At 44.4% G+C, this 17,929-nt stretch overlaps 1 protein-coding gene across 1 annotated transcript in view; it reads left to right on the plus strand.

Moving 5' to 3' along the window:
• Positions 1 to 16,984, plus strand: part of LOC120063965 (5-hydroxytryptamine receptor 2A-like) — a 28,058-nt gene extending 11,074 nt beyond the window's left edge. The window contains exons 2-3 of the mRNA XM_039014275.1: positions 9,425 to 9,625; positions 16,128 to 16,984. Of these exons, the coding sequence (XP_038870203.1) occupies positions 9,425 to 9,625; positions 16,128 to 16,984 (1,058 nt within the window). The remainder of the gene's footprint in view (positions 1 to 9,424; positions 9,626 to 16,127) is intronic.
• The last annotated feature ends 945 nt before the right edge of the window (positions 16,985 to 17,929 follow it).

Here is a 17,929-nt window from a genome sequence, read left to right on the forward strand (position 1 = left end):
ACTCAATTAGTATTCGGTAGCATTGCCTTTAAATTGTTTAACTTTAACTTCCACAACCTTCCCACAATAAGTTGGGTGAATTTTGGCGCATTCCTCCTGACAGAGCTGATGTAACTGGGTCAAGTTTGTAGGCCTCATTGCTTGCACACGCTTTTTCAGTTCTGCCCACAAATTTTCCATGGGATTGAGGTCAGGACTTTGTGATGGACACTCCAATACCTTGACTTTGTTATACTTAAGCGATTTTTCCACAACTTTGGAAGTATGCTTGGGTTCACTGTCTATTTGGAAGACCCATTTGAGACCAAGCTTTAACTACTTGCGGCGCCGACAGAGATGGCCGCCTCGCTTCGCGTTCCTAGGAAACTATGCAGTATTTTGTTTTTTTTACGTGTTATTTCTTACATTGGTACCCCAGGTAATCTTAGGTTTCATTACATACAGTCGGGAGGAACTACTGAATATAAGAGCAACGTCAACTCACTATCATTACGACCAGGTATATGACTCTCCCGAAGCGGATCCTGTGTTTTGCCTTCCACCCAGTACAATGGATCTGATCCCAGCCGGCGACCCTAAACAACGACGCCGTAAAAGGGGCAAACGAAGCGGTCTTCTGGTCAGGCTCCGGAGAAGGGCACACCGCGCTCCACTCCCTAGCATACTACTCGCCAATGTCCAGTCTCTTGACAACAAGGTTGATGAAATCCGAGCAAGGGTAGCATTCCAGAGAGACATCAGAGACTGTAACGTTCTTTGCTTCACGGAAACATGGCTCACTCGAGAGACGCTAACGGAGTCGGTGCAGCTAGCTGGTTTCTTCACGCATCGCGCCGACAGAAACAAACATCTTTCTGGTAAGAAGAGGGGCGGGGGGGTATGCCTTATGATTAACGAGACGTGGTGTGATCATAACAACATACAGGAGCTCAGTCATTCTGTTCACCTGACTTAGAATTCCTCACAATCAAATGCGACCGCATTATCTACCAAGGGAAATCTCTTACATTATAATCACGCCGTATATATTCCCCCCCAACACATCGATGGCCCTGAACGAACTTTATCTGACTCTATGTAAACTAGAAACCACACACCCTGAGGCTGCATTCATCGTAGCTGGGGATTTTAACAAGGCTAATCTGAAAACAAAACTCCCTAAATTCTATCAGCATATCGATTGTGCTACCAGGGCTGGTAAAACCCTAGATCATTGTTATTCTAACTTCCGCGACGCATATAAGGCCCTCCCCCGCCCTCCTTTCGGAAAAAGCTGACCACGACTCCATTTTGTTGCTTCCTACAAACAGAAACTAAAACAAGAAGTTCCCGCGCTCAGGTCTGTTCAACGCTGGTCCGACCAATCTGATTCCACGCTTCAAGACTGCTTCGATCACGTGGATTGGGATATGTTCCGCATTGCGTCCAACAACAACATTGACGAATACGCTGATTCGGTGAGCGAGTTCATTAGAAAGTGCATCAGTGACGTAATACCCACAGCAAAGATTAAAACATTCGAAAACCAGAAACCGTGGAATGATGGCAGCATTCGCGCGAAACTGAAAGCGCGAACCACTGCTTTTAACCAGGGCAAGGTGACCGGAAACATGACCGAATACAAACAGTGTAGCTACTCCCTCTGCAAGGCAATCAAACAAGCTAAGTGCCAGTATAGAGACAAAGTAGAGTCGCAATTCAACAGCTCAGACACAAGAGGTATGTGGCAGGGTCTACAGCCAATCACGGATTACAAAAAGAAAACCAGCCCCTTCGCAGACCAGGATGTCTTGCTCCCAGACAGACTAAATAACTTTCTTGCTCGCTTTGAGGACAATACAGTGCCACTGACACGGCCCGCTACCAAAACCTGCGGGCTCTCCTTCACTGCAGCCGAGGTGAGTAAAACATTTAAACGTGTTAACCCTCGCAAGGCTGCAGGCCAGGCCCAGACGGCATTCACAGCCGCGTCCTCAGAGCATGCGCAGACCAGCTGGCTGGTGTGTTTATGGACATATTCAATCAATCCTTATCCCAGTCTGCTGTTCCCACATGCTTCAAGAGGGCCACCATTGTTCCTGTTCCCAAGAAAGCTAAGGTAACTGAGCTAAACGACTACCGCCCCGTAGCACTCACTTCCGTCATCATGAAGTGCTTTGAGAGACTAGTCAAGGACCATATCACCTCCACCCTACCTGACACCCTAGACCCACTCCAATATGCTTACCGACCCAATAGGTCCACAGACGACGCAATCGCAACCACACTGCACACTGCCATAACCCATCTGGACAAGAGGTATACCTATGTGAGAATGCTGTTCATCGACTACAGCTCAGCATTTAACACCATAGTACCCTCCAAACTCGTCATCAAGCTCGAGACCCTGGGTCTCGACCACGCCCTGTGCAACTGGGTACTGGACTTCCTGACGGGCCGCCCCCAGGTGGTGAGGGTAGGTAACAACATCTCCACCCCGCTGATCCTCAACACTGGGGCCCCACAAGGGTGCGTTCTGAGCCCTCTCCTGTACTCCCTGTTCACCCACGACTGCGTGGCCATGCACGCCTGCAACTCAATCATCAAGTTTGCGGACGACACTACAGTGGTAGGCTTGATTACCAACAACGACGAGACGGCCTACAGGGAGGAGGTGAGGGCCCTCGGAGTGTGGTGTCAGGAAAATAACCTCACACTCAACGTCAACAAAACAAATGAGATGATTGTGGACTTCAGGAAACAGCAGAGGGAGCACCCCCCTATCCACATCGACGGGACAGTAGTGGAGAGGGTAGTAAGTTTTAAGTTCCTCGGCGTACACATCACGGACAAACTGAATTGGTCCACCCACACAGACAGCGTTGTGAAGAAGGCGCAGCAGCGCCTCTTCAACCTCAGGAGGCTGAAGAAATTCGGCTTGTCACCAAAAGCACTCACAAACTTCTACAGATGCACAATTGAGAGCATCCTGTCGGGCTGTATCACCGCCTGGTACGGCAACTGCTCCGCCCACAACCGTAAGGCTCTCCAGAGAGTAGTGAGGTCTGCACAACGCATCACCGGGGGCAAACTACCTGCCCTCCAGGACACCTACACCACCCGATGTCACAGGAAGGCCATAAAGATCATCAAGGACAACAACCACCCGAGCCACTGCCTGTTCACCCCGCTATCATCCAGAAGGCGAGGTCAGTACAGGTGCATCAAAGCAGGGACCGAGAGACTGAAAAACAGCTTCTATCTCAAGGCCATCAGACTGTTAAACAGCCACCACTAACATTTAGTGGCTGCTGCCAACATACTGACTCAACTCCAGCCACTTTAATAATGGGAATTGATGGAAATTTATGTAAAAATATATCACTAGCCACTTTAAACAATGCCACTTAAAATAATGTTTACATACCCTACATTACTCATCTCATATGTATATACTGTACTCTATACCATCTACTGCATCTTGCCATCTTTATGTAATACATGTATCACTAGCCACTTTAAACTATGCCACTTTATGTTTATATACCCTACATTACTCATCTCATATGTATATACTGTACTCTATACCATCTACTGCATCTTGCCTATGCCGTTCTGTACCATCACTCATTCATATATCTTTATGTACGTATTCTTTATCCCTTTACACTTGTGTGTATAAGGTAGTAGTTGTGGAATTGTTAGGTTAGATTACACGTTGGTTATTACTGCATTGTCGGCACTAGAAGCACAAGCATTTCGCTACACTCACATTAACATCTGCTAACCATGTGTATGTGACAAATAACATTTGATTTGATTTGAACTTCCTGACTGATGTCTTGAGATGTTGCTTCAATATATCCACATAATTTTCCTGCCTCATGATGCCATCTATTTTGTGAAGTGCACCAGTCCCTCCTGCAGCAAAGCACCCCAACAACATGATGCCGCCACCCCCGTGCTTCACGGTTGGGATGGTGTTCTTCGGCTTGCAAGCTTCCTCCTTTTTCCTCCAAACATAACGATGGTAATTATGGCCTAACAGTTCTATTTTTGTTTCATTAGACCAGAGGACATTTCTCCAAAAAGTACGATCTTTGTCCCCATGTGCAGTTGCAAACCATAGTCTGGCTTTTTTTATGGCGGTTTTGGGGCAGTGGCTTCTTCCTTGCTGAGCGACCTTTCAGGTTATGTCAATATAGGACTTGTTTTACTGTGGATATAGATACTTTTGAACCTGTTTCCTCCAGCATCTTCACAAGGTCCTTTGCTGTTCTTCTGGGATTGATTTGCACTTTTCGCACCAAAATACGTTCATATCTAGGAGACAGAACGCGTCTCCTTCCTGAGCGGTATGACAGCTGCGTGGTCTCATGGTGTTTATACTTGCATACTATTGAACCAGACTTGTGGAGGTCTACAATTGTTTTTCTGAGGTCGGCTGATTTCTTTTGTTTTCCCATGATGTTACGCAAAGAGGCACTGAGTTTGAAGGTAGCCCTTGAAGTACATCCACAGGTACACCTCCAATTGACTCAAATGATGTCAATTAGCCTATCAGAAGCTTCTAAAGCCATGACATAATTCTCTGGAATTTTCCAAGCTGTTTAAAGGCACAGTCAACTTCTGACCCACTGGAATTGTGATACAGTGAATTATAAGTGAAATAATCTGTCTGTAAACAATTGTTGGAAAATTGACTTGTGTCATGCACAAAATAGATGTCCTAACCAACTTGCCAAAACTATAGTTTGTTAACAAGAAATTTGTGGAGTGGTTGAAAAACAAGTTTTAATGATCCCAACCTAAGTATATGTAAACTTCCGACTTCAACAGTAAATTAAATTAAATCCACGTGGGTACTGTAACTTAAATTGCATTTGAGTTTCCATGCATAATTTACTCAAGAGTCACACATCTCAAGTTTGGATTCAGACGATAAAAAATAGTTTTTTTCATAGGATCTCGTAAGAAATACTACAGTATACGGTTTTATTATAGTATCTCATACAGGCAGTATGAGGTTGAGTTATTGGACAGACAGCAGACGTGTTCCCATGGCACCAGACGTCTGAGGTTCACATGATCCGTCACTCATCAGACAGGTGAGAGACGAGAGAACCCAACCAGCTAAAGAGGGCAACGTGAGATATGAGTTACTGTACATCTATGCTCTCCCTCCCCACCCTCCCCACCCTCCCCACTCTCTCTCTCCGGTCTCTCGCCTGGGTGTATTCGTTACGGAAACGGTTTACCGTTTCAGAACCAAATGGAAGCCAACAGAGCAAACCAGAGATTCCAGTTGGATAGATTCAGGTACAGTGGATTCGGAAAGTATTCAGATCCCCTTACAGCCTTATTCTAAAATGGATTAAATTACAATTGATTGGAGTCCACCTGTGGAAAATTAAATTGATTGGACTTGATTTGGAAAGGCACACACCTGTCTATATAAGATCCCACAGTTGACAACGCATATCAGAGCAAAAACCAAGCCATGAGGTCGAAGGAATTGTCCGTAGAGCTCTGAGACAGGATTGTGATGAAGTACAGATCTGGGGAAGGGTACCAAAAAATGTCTGCAGCATTAAGTCTCCAAGAACAGAGTGGCCTCCATAATTTCTTAAATGGAACAAGTTAGGAACCACCAAGACTCTTCCTTGAGCTGGCCACCTAGCCAAACTGAGCAATTGGGGGAGAAGGGCCTTTGTCAGGGAGGTGACCAAGAACAGATGGTCACTCTGACAGAGCTCCAGAGTTCCTCTGTGGAGATGGGAGAACCTTCCAGAAGGACAACCATCTCTGCAGCACTCCACCAATCAGGCCTTTACGTTAGAGTGGCCAGCTCAAGAGTGGCCTTTACTGAGGAAGCCACTCCTCAGTAAAAGGCACATGACAGTCCGCTTAGAGTTTGCCAAAAGACACCTAAAGGACTGAATGTCCATGAGTGGCCCAGCCAGAGCCCGGAGTTGAACCCAATGGGACATCTCTGGAGAGACCTGAAAATAGCTGTGCAGAGACGCTCCCCATCCAACATGACAGAGCTTGAGAGGATCTGCAGAGAAGAGCAGAGAAGAATGGGAGAAACTCCTCAAATGCAGGTGTGCCAACAAGCTTGTAGCGTCATACCCAAAAAGACTCAATGCTGTAATCGCTGCCAAAGGTGCTTCAACAAAGTACTGAGTAAAGGGTCTGAATACTTATGTAAATGTAATATTTCCGGGAGGGTTCTGGGATACATTTGCAAAAATTTAGAAAAACCTGTTTTTGCTTTGTCATTGTGGGATTTTGTGTGTACATTGATGAGGGGGAAAAACAATTGAATCCGTTTTAGAATAAGGCTGTAATGTAACAAAATGTGGAAAAAGTCAAGGGGTCTGAATACTTTCCGAATGCACTGTAGGTCCCTCCCCGTTTCGTTCGTTTCCGTTTAAGAAACGTTTTGCAACAGAATTGGCGGATGAATTCCCTTCTGCTCTCCCTCCTTCTTTCTCTCTCTCCTCACCTGCTCTGCCTTTCACCTCTCTCTCAGGCAACTTGTTCATTTGGACTGTATTATTCCTGTCATTGTGCCATCAGAGCAGCGTGGAATAGACTGACACTCTTTGAGCCTGAAGATGACACATTGGCAAATTGCCTTCTACTCTCCTCTATTCTCTCTCTCATCTCCAAATTCTCTCCAGCTCTCCTTCTAAAGACACACCTGATTTAAAGGGTAGTATTATCATTACAAACATATTTCCTGGCTGTTTCAACATACACACACTCACATGGTCCAACGGTGTGTTTCTGGGTTCTGCACCGAATGTAATAACTGATTCTAGTCTTTTCAAAGGAGCAGACCTCTTGATGTTCTGAATCAGAGTCACAATCGAAAGGCCTTCCAGCCATTATACAGGATTGTTTTTGTCAGAACACAGACATATTGTTGGAATAACCTGTCATTGTTTCACCCATTGTATTGGCCCTGGTGGATTAGAGTTCTGTGAGCTTTCATGTCAATGAGTTGATTTCACATGTTCTTGGAGAGATAGGCTTTATTAAATTGGATTAATTCTGTATGGTAACCTTTTTGAATTTCTACAGATGGTCTTTTCCAAGTGGACTTAAGTGGAATCCGGCCAAAAGAAGTGTCAAACATATGGCTAGCGTTTTAAAAAGAAAAATACATATTTTGGGGGAAAGCAAACTCAATTTACTTTAAAACAAAATCTAAACTGTCTAGAAATAATAATGGACCTACATTCATACAGTTTCTTGACTGTGTCCAGCTTGCTAATAATCACCGGAATGAAAACAAGACAGTCAGGGAGCATCGGAAATTCCCAAAACGTTGGATAGAGGACTATTTTTTGCCTCTTCTGACGGCGAGGAAATATAACACATTTTCAGTGAGGCCCTCCGGACCTCGTTGAAGACCAAACGCGGCCCCCGGGTGCAAAATGAGTTTGACACCCCTGATCTAGACCTACAGAGGCAGAGAGCGAGAGGAGAAGGGGGAGAAAGGGAGATGGAGTAAAGAGAAACATGTTAGAAATACACTATTCACCCCTGACACAAGGCAGCACTGAGGAAGTACTAAACCAGATAAAGTCAGAAAGAAAACCTGTTCAGAATTCTTTATGCCGGTTGGGTCCACATAATTTAACAAATCCTTTAGCGGTCTCTGGAGATACTCTTTGTGTCTGTCATTGATGAAAGACTTGGTGTATACACTGTGTGGTCATGAAGGTCTCTAGCTCACCATGTCTCTAGCTCACCATGTCTATTCCTCTCTCCTTCTCCCACTATCTTTCACTGGTCCTCTCTCTTTCCCATTCTCTACCCCTCTCTCTCTCTCTCCCTCTTTCTCTCTCACCATTCCTCACTCTGTTTGGTAGGAAATACAAATGCAGCTTTGGTCAGGGGGAAGGCAAACAAGCCTGAAGCTGTCAGCAAGTTTGAGGAGAAAAGCGCTTTCATTTGTCTCCAGTGCCCAAATTGATGCCCCTGCCAATATCTGCATGGACATATACAGCATCCCTCTGTGGAACTTAACCGAACGTGTCCTCTTTCTTAGGGTGTTCAGACAAGCGTGTGCACTTCTCTGCCTGAGCTGTGAAATACTGCAGTGTCAAGTGTTTTGGGGTTTCTGAAAAGTAGTAGTGAAAATATGTTACTTTTCAGCAGTCTTCTTTTCACTGGGGTTATTGGTCGCTCTGCGAACAGCACTGAAGGGTAATTCACTGTGGCTGCTCTGCAAGGCCTTAAACCAGCATCATTAGGCTCTCTCTGCTTCTCTGGCTGCAGGTCAGAAAGACTCATTTAGGCTAAATCCTACAGGGTGGGATGGAGACAACTCAGGCAGACTGATTAGAGATAAGGGAATGTACTACACTATATTGGCTGCAGGTGACACATCATCATTATAAGATCCTAATCCGCAAACATGGACTGCCTCCATTTTATCCCCCCTACCCTATTCCCTCTATCTTCCCTCCATCCATTTCGACATTCAGATGGGCAGACCAAAATATATCTTACCACAAAGAGGTGCATGCTGAGACAGCTGGATGTCTAATGACTTTCTACCTCAGAAAGATGAAAGAGGGAGATAGAAGAGAGAAAAAGGAAGGAAGGGATAAGGACGAAAGACATGCAAAGGAAAGAAGAGAACGAGAAAGGCAGAGCGATAGAGAAGGAAGAAGAGAAAGAGACACACAGTCAGTCCGTGACCATGGTGATGACAATGAGTCACTGAGTCCAAATAAACAGGCTTTCTGTAAGGTTCTCCTTCACCTGGAGGAGAGGAGCGAGGGAGTCTGACTTCCCCATGGAGAGAGAGAAATAGAGGATAAAATGGAGAAACAGTGTAACTGCCACGTCTGACTGTGGATGCAAAAGTGACATTCCCTATCTCCAGGTTATTATCCAGGCAGAGTATTTGTTTTGGCCTGGTGTGGGGATCTGTTGCATACTATCAGATTCTGCTGCCTGGTCTTTATTCGGCACGTTACTGTGTAAACTTTTAATTTGGAGGTTGTATTAAGTTTTGTCTTTGTGGGGGATGTAGTTACAGTTTCTCAAGAGTAATATTTTATTATAAAAAGCCTTCTACATTCTGTGAAAGGCTGCCTTGCGCTGTGTGTGTTAACCTCAGTGTGTATGTGTCTTAAAGTAGCTTAAGTCTGTGTTTTAGAGGGTTTGGTTCCACACATCTGAGGCTTTCTATTTGATGTATTTTGGTCACCTCATAAGAAGCTTTTTAGTGGATATTACTACCCAACAACTCTGTTAAAAATGTCACAATGCCACTGCAAATGTGTTTTACAACCAACTCCAATTTCATAAAAACGAATCTGTGTTAAAAGTCTCACATACTGTATATTGTGTAACTGGTATTCCCATTCCCATTTTTTTTCTTCTCCAGAGTTCATTGTTTTCTCTGTGTTCCCCCCTACAGACTACTGGTGGCCCCTGCCCTCTGACCTGTGCCCTGTCTGGATCTATCTGGATGTGCTGTTCTCCACAGCCTCCATTATGCACCTGTGTGCCATCTCTCTGGACCGCTACATTGCCATCAGAAACCCCCTCCACCACAGCCGCTTCAACTCCCGAACCAAGGCCCGCCTCAAGATCATGGCTGTCTGGACCATCTCTGTGGGTAAGAAACAGGAAGAAAAGCCTGTACAAGTACACTACCATTCAAAAGTATGGGGTCACTAAAAAATGTCCTTGTTGTTTGAAAGAAAAACACATTTTATGTCCATTAAAATAACATCAAATTGATCAGAAATACAGTGTAGACATTGTTCATGTTGTAAATGACTATTGTAGCTGGAAACGGCTGATTTATGGAATATCTACAAGGGGGGAAAAAAGGGGCCCATTATCAGCAGCCATCACTCCTGTATTCCAATGGCACGTTGTGTTAACTAATCCAAGTGTATCATTTTAAAACCCTAATTGAGTGGGAGGCCCCGGTGCACAACTGAGCAAGAGGATAAGTACATTAGAGTGTCTAGTTTGAGAAACAGACGCCTCACAAGTCCTCAACTGGCAGCTTCATTATGGCTTTTTCTTTGCATCTCCGCCTAGAAGGCCAGCACCCCGGAGTCGCCTCTTCACTGTTGACGTTGAGACTGGTGTTTTGCGGGTACTATTTAATGAAGCTGCCAGTTGAGGACATGTGAAGCGTCTGTTTCTCAAACTAGACACTCTAATGTACTTGTCCTCTTGCTCAGTTGTGCACCGGGGCCTCCCACTCCTCTTTTTATTCTGGTTAGAGCCAGTTTGCGCTGTTCTGTGAAGGGAGTAGAACACAGCGTTGTGCGAGATCTTCAGTTTCTTGGCAATTTCTCGCATGGAATAGCCTTCATTTCTCAGAACAAGAATAGACTGACGAGTTTCAGAAGAAAGTGTTTCTGGCCATTTTGAGCCTGTAATCGAACCCACAAATGCTGATGCTCCAGATACTCAACTAGTCTAAAGAAGGCCAGTTTTATTGCGTCTTTAATCAGTACAACAGTGTTCAGCTGTGCTAACATAACTGCAAAAGGGTTTTCTAATGATCAATTAGCCTTTTAAAATTATAAACTTGGATTAGTTAACACAACGTGCCATTGGAACACAGGAGTGATGGTTGCTGATAATGGGCCTCTACACCTATGTAGATATTCCATAAAAAAATCTGCCGTTTCAAGCTACAATAGTCATTTACAATTTGATGTTATTTTAATGGACCAGAAAATTTGCTTTTATTTTAAAAACAAGGCAATTTCTAAGTGACCCCAAACTTTTGAATGGTAGTGTATATGCTGCTCCCTTGAGAGAGACAGACAGAGACCATGTGTCTGTATTTGTTAATATAAAGTGTGGTTGTCAGGGGAGGGGCATATTTAGAACCAAGTCTTTGTAAAACACCCCCACATTTGAACATTTTACTGTTGGATATGGGCAAGGCAACAGGCGCCATGGGGTGAGAGCAAAGGAGGGATGGAGGCTGTGAATGAGGGAATGAAAGGAGAATGACTCATAAGCAACTGTAATTTGAGTTTTAAGGTCTATATTATTTAGCGTAAAAGCCAAGGCGACTGAACAATCAGGACTTTATAATGGCCTAGTTGATATCCAGCTGATCAAGTCAATGGCCTAGCATGAAAAGGAAATGATTGAGCCACTAATGCAGTCTGGTGCATCAAGCCATCAGACTTAGCTCCATACAGAATAAACATGTGTCATGTACAGTGGCAAGAAAAAGTATATGAACCCTTTGGAATTACCTGGATTTCTGCATAAATTTGACATAAAATTTGATCTGATCTTCATCTAAGTCACAACATTAGACAAACACAGTGTGCTTAAACTATTAACACACAAATTATTGTATTTTTCTTGTCTATATTGAATACATAATTTAAACATTCACAGTGTAGGTTGGAAAAAGTGTGTGAACCCCTAGGCTAATGACTTCTCCAAAAGCTAATTGGAGTCAGGAGTCAGCTAACCTGGAGTCCAATCAATGAGACTGGATTGGAGATGTTAAAGCTGCCTTGCCCTATAAAAAAACTCACAAAATTTGATTTTGCTTTTCACAAGAAGCATTGACTGACATGAACCATTCCTCAAACAAAAGAGATCTCAGAAGACCTAAGATTAAGATTTGTTGACTTGAAAAAACTGGAAAGGGTTACAAAAGTATCTCTAAAGGCCTTGATGTTCATCAGTCCACGGTAAGACAAAGTGTCTATAAATGGAGAAAGTTCAGCACTGTTGCTACTCTCTCTAGGAGTGGCCGTCCTGCAAAGATGACTGCAAGAGCTCAGAGCAGAATGCTCAATGAGGTTACGAAGAATCCTAGAGTGTCAGCTAAAGACTTACAGCAATCTCTGGAAGATGCTAACATCTTTGTTGACGAGTCTACAATACGTAAAACACTAAACAAGAATGGTGTTCATGGGAGGACACCATGGAAGAAGCCACTGCTGTCCAAAAAAAACATTGCTGCACATCTGAAGTTCGCAAAAGAGCACTTGGATGTTCCACAGCGCTACTGGCAAAATATTCTGTGGACAGATTAAACTAAAGTTGTGTTGTTTGGAAGGAACACACAACACTATGTGTGGAGAAAAAAAGGCACATCACACCAACATCAAAACCTCATCCCAACTGTAAACTATGGTGGAGGGATTATCATGGTTTGGGACTGCTTTGCTGCCTCAGGGCCTGGACAGCTTGTTAGCATCTACGGAAAAGGAATCCCCAAGTTTATCAAGACATTTTGCAGGAGAATGTAAGGCTATCTGTCCGCCAATTGAAGCTCAACAGAAGTTAGGTGATGCAACAGGACAACAACCCATTAGACAGATGTAAATCAACAACAGAATGGCTTGAAAAACAGAAAATACGCCTTCTGGAGTGGCCCAGTCAGTCCTGACCTCAAATGCTGTGGCCTGACCTCAAGAGAGCGGTTCACACCAGACATCCCAAGAATATTGTGGAACTGAAACTGTTTCGTAAAGAAGAATGGTCCAAAATTCCTTCTGACCGTTGTGCAGTCTGATCCACAACTACAGAAAACGTTTGTTTGAGGTTATTACTGCCAAAGGAGGGTCAACCTGTTATTAAATCCAAGGGTTCCCATACTTTTTCCAACCTGCACTGTGAATGTTTACACGGTGTGATCAATAAAGAGATGAAAAATTATAATTGTTTGGGTTATTAGTTTAAGCAGACTGTGTTTGTCTATTGTTGTGACTTAGATGAAGATCAGATCAAATTTTATGACCAATTTATGCAGAAATCCGGGTAATTCCAAAGGGTTCACATATTTTTTCTTCCCACTGTATGTTGCGTGAAAGGCAGCACACCCAACTATTTCTGTATCGAAGCTGAAGCTGCTGCTAAAATGAGACATGCCCTGCTGTAGGAGTTATCAACTTTTAGGGTTCAAATAACCAGACCTAAATTTGTATATAATTTAAGAATATTAGAGGGTGATCAGATCAAAAATAAAAACTGCCTGTCAGACTTGTGGCTCCTTTCCATTGCTTCAAACCAATGCCTCAATACCACCACTAATGATCCAGTCATGCTGGTCAATACCACCACTAATGATCCAGTCATGCTGGTCAATACCACCACAAATGATCCAGTCATGCTGGTCAATACCACCACTAATGATCCAGTCATGCTGGTCAATACCACCACTAATGATCCAGTCATGCTGGTCAATACCACCACTAATGATCCAGTCATGCTGGTCAATACCACCACTAATGATCCAGTCATGCTGGTCAATACCACCACTAATGATCCAGTCATGCTGGTCAATACCACCACTAATGATCCAGTCATGCTGGTCAATACCACCACTAATGATCCAGTCATGCTGGTCAATACCACCACTAATGATCCAGTCATGCTGGTCAATACCACCACAAATGATCCAGTCATGCTGGTCAATACCACCACTAATGATCCAGTCATGCTGGTCAATACCACCACTAATGATCCAGTTATGCTGGTCAATACCACCACTAATGATCCAGTCATGCTGGTCAATACCACCACTAATGATCCAGTCATGCTGGTCAATACCACCACTAATGATCCAGTCATGCTGGTCAATACCACCACTAATGATCCAGTCATGCTGGTCAATACCACCACTAATGATCCAGTCATGCTGGTCAATACCACCACTAATGATCCAGTCATGCTGGTCAATACCACCACTAATGATCCAGTCATGCTGGTCAATACCACCACTAATGATCCAGTCATGCTGTGTAGAGACCCCGGTAGGCAGGGAGAGACATTGTCACATAGAACCAGGGAAGCAGAGAGAGACAACACACAACGTGGGGAGGAATGAACCCCTAATATGACTCACCATTCCACAGGTTCCAGGCCCCAGGCGGAAAGTTATCATATGATACGCTGCTGCCTGCAAATTAAATAAGATATTCACTGCTGCTTATCTTCATGTTATGTATCATCCCCCTCTCCTCTCGTCCATCTGTACACGGCAGACCGAGAAAGAGAAGAGAAATAGAAGCTGAAGTGTAGCTGATGTTACACAGAACTGAGATGATGTATGCTGTTAAATAAACCCTGGAACAGTGCTGCTACTGCCCAGCCTATTGTACAAGACTCCTACCACAGAGAGAGTTCACTGAAGACCTTACAAAATCCCACCTATACACAGAACACATGTCTACACGTACACACCTCATCCTGTACAACGAATGTGTGCACGCACATACACACATTGCGCACAAACAAAGTCTCACACACACGAGTCCACACCCTCACACTGACACACACCTCAAATCGCCATGACCAAGGAAAGTTCCTGGGCCATGACCAGGACATAAAAACATTTCATATCAACCAATCATTTTTGTAAGACCGCAAAGCTCAATTAAATAATAATACTCTTTGGTCCTTGTAACCTGCAGTCTTTCTCTTTCTATTAAATCATTCAGGAGCATCCTGCAGCTTCCTGTATTTCTGTCATGTTGTGATGTGTCTTCCCTGGAGCTGTATCTCTCTCTCTTCAGACACACTGGGTATAGTTTCCTAGAGCAAAGAAACACGCAATTACCAAAGGCGTAACAATGTACATGTTGACATCAGCAGTTCAATGTCAATGTAACTGCCACAGAAAGATTTTGTGCAAACATGGAGGGATAATTAGCTGAGCTGTATTTATTGGAATACATTTCTTCTCTTAGCATTTCTTCTTCCTGAGGTTAAGCTCAAGTTTTGGGAAGGGTGAGCTGATCCTAGGTCTGTGTCTAGTGTAATCTCTAACCCGGAGCTCAGTGTATCTGTGGCTCTGGTATTGACGTGTTAGTGTGGAAACATGGCAGAGATGGTTGAGATGTCTGGATCAGGTATGTGTTCTTTGGCCTGTCTCCAACTGCAGGGCAAGGGAACCCAGGGAACCACTGAGCACACACCCAGGGCAATGTGAAGCTAGTCCAAACAACCTGCAATACTAGGGAAGAATAAAGTAAAGATACAGGAACATAAACAAAGGCTTACATTAAGAAATGTTGGACTTAAGTCATATGATTGATTCAGGGTTCCATGGCCATCTGGTAGCAAAATATTGTCTTGACTCTTTCAACTGCTTCCACATCCCAACCCACACACAATAAGAATTCTCTTTCTCAACTTGCTAATACTCTTGACGAAATTGCATTACTGCATTTTCTCTAAGCCAGCCAAAAAAATAGTGGTTAAGAAAACATCAACTCAAAGAAAAACTCCACCTTTCTCTCTCCAAGCCCCTCTATCTTTTGAGGAAGGAGATTGTCAGGGGGAAGAGAAAGAGAGACAAAATGTCTATTTAATTTCAGAATTCTGCAGGCGTGTTGATGGATGTTTGCCTCTTAAATTTGACAGGTCTGTAGTAAAATGGTGAAAAAACGAGTGACTATTTAATTCCTTCAGATCTGGATGCCAGACCAGACAGAATTGGGGAAATAGGCTAATGCCCTTGCAAATGTGAGGTTGTAAATCATTGAATCTGTTACCAAAGCCTAAAGCGATGTGATCTTAATTGGAGCTGGTTCTGGCAACTGTCCCCGTCTATTTTCCTGGTCTAAGCCCCAAAATGGCCGTCAATTTCAGGCCAGTTGAACTCCCTCCCTAAGGTTATTAGTCTTTGCATCTCACTGTGTTGCAATGGGGATGAAAGCCTTAGTGAATGGCTCCAGATGCTTCTGTCCCTCTCCTTCACAAATCCAGTTATTGGACACTAATGACACTAATGCTGGGCCTGTGAGGGGAAATTGCAGGGTTTATCTGTCCTGGTGGGCACACAGTAGTGATATGAGGACTATTGCATTATTGATGCCAGAGGATCCTGCCGTGGTGGATTGATTTATGGTGGGAATGCGCAACAGGTGTGCTTTGCCCGTAGAATGATCTGTACATTATAGGGCCAGACATTTTGATATTACTGGCACAATCTTGAAGTGCCACACTGCTATTTACCGTTTAGGCAGAGACAAGCTGTACAAAATTGCTTTTACTTTTTCAATTTGAAATCTTAAATAAGAAGTGGAACACATGTAAGCACGCATGTACACACACACACACACACACACATCTCATACTAAACTAACCTCTCTCGCCTCCGTGTCTTTCTGTAGGTATCTCCATGCCCATCCCCGTCCTAGGCCTGCGGGACCACACCAAGGTGTTTAAAGAGGGCAGCTGCTTGCTGACAGACGACAGTTTCGTTCTGGTGGGCTCCTTCGTGGCCTTCTTCGTCCCCCTCACCATCATGGTGGTCACCTACTTCCTCACCATCAGCGCCCTCCAGAACGAGGCTACCCTCTGCCTGGACCAGCTGGTGCCCCGGCCAAAGAGGATCGCCACCCTGACCCTGGGCTTCCTCCCGCAGGGCTCACTCTCCTCAGAGAAGCTCTTCTTCAGGCGTTCGCTCAGCCGTGACACGGGAGGGGTAGGAGGAGGGGTCGGCGGGGCCGGTGTGGACCCGCGGTACGGGCGTCGCACCATGCAGTCAATCAGCAACGAGCAGAAAGCCTCCAAGGTCCTGGGAATGGTCTTCTTCCTGTTCGTGGTCATGTGGTGTCCCTTCTTCATCACCAATGTGTTGGCGGTGGTGTGCGACCCTGTGAACTGTGATCCGGGGGTGATGGGGGGGCTGCTGAATGTGTTTGTGTGGGTGGGATACCTCTCCTCAGCCATCAACCCTCTGGTGTACACTTTGTTCAACAAGACGTACCGTGCAGCCTTCTCCCGCTACGTACGCTGCCAGTACAGCCCGGAGAGGAAGCCTCTGCAGCTCATACTGGTTAACACCATCCCTCCGCTGGCCTACAACTCCACCCACCTGCCCCTGGAGGAAATGGGGTCCCTTGGGAATGGGGTCCACAGCGGTGGAGGACCCAGGGACTCCCTACGAAACCTTGTGAGGACCAAATCAAACTCAGACAAACACAAGGCAACCAGGGACAAAGATGAGAGCATCAGCTGTGTGTGAGGCTGTGAGCCTGTAAGGACTCAATCTCCCATAATCCTAGTGGAATGTGCTGGGTTTTTATTAGATTTCCCATCTCAATCTTGTTTTGGGAGGGAAACACTGGGAACGGGGGTTCCTGTGCTGGAGCATGCTCAGTAGTTCCATGGTGAGACTCATGCTGCCAGGAAACAGGGAAATAGGAAACAGGAAGAACAGAGAGAGGAAAGACAATACCTGCCTCACAAACACTTAAACTAGTAACACCAGAAGAGAACAACTGAGCTAATACTATATTATCAGCAACAGCCAGTCCCCCCCCCCCAAAACAAACACCACAGACAAAATCTATATTTGTGTATACATTGTGCACATAAATAAATACCTGTATGTTCTGTTTTTGTTGTCATTAACCGAAGAGAAAGACCTATCTTGTGATCTTGTGTTTTCCTTGACGCGGTATTAAAATACAGAAATGTGTAATGGTGGGATGTAGGCTAAATGAAGATATGTTGAGGGATTCCTAGGCATAGCTCAATGGACTAAACAACCTTACTTTTAAAGGCATGGGACTCATTTGAACTACGTGTTGTTGTACCTACAGTATGATTGATGTGATGTGATGTTATAACCCCTCCCTCTTATTCATGGTGAACCCACCATCTCGACTTTACTACAAGGTCCTCTGATCTCAACCCTACTCAAGCGTTGAACTGATGTTTAAAAAATATATATTAAAAAAAATATCTTCAATAAAATGTTGATGTTGCCTGGGTAATCACGTCTAACTCCAATGGAAAGAGTTGTGTTATTTGATGGAGTTTATTGTGGCACCGATATTACCAGGGGGGCAGCCAACGTACAATTTTCTTCTTGACACAAATGAAATGATTTCTGTTTCCGATCAAAGTAAAATAGAAATTGAAGCCTTTATGAGTGTGTGGTAGTCATTTTCTTAGTGTGTATGTC

Source organism: Salvelinus namaycush, chromosome 19, assembly GCF_016432855.1.
Source record: "Salvelinus namaycush isolate Seneca chromosome 19, SaNama_1.0, whole genome shotgun sequence".
Lineage (NCBI taxonomy): Eukaryota > Metazoa > Chordata > Actinopteri > Salmoniformes > Salmonidae > Salvelinus > Salvelinus namaycush.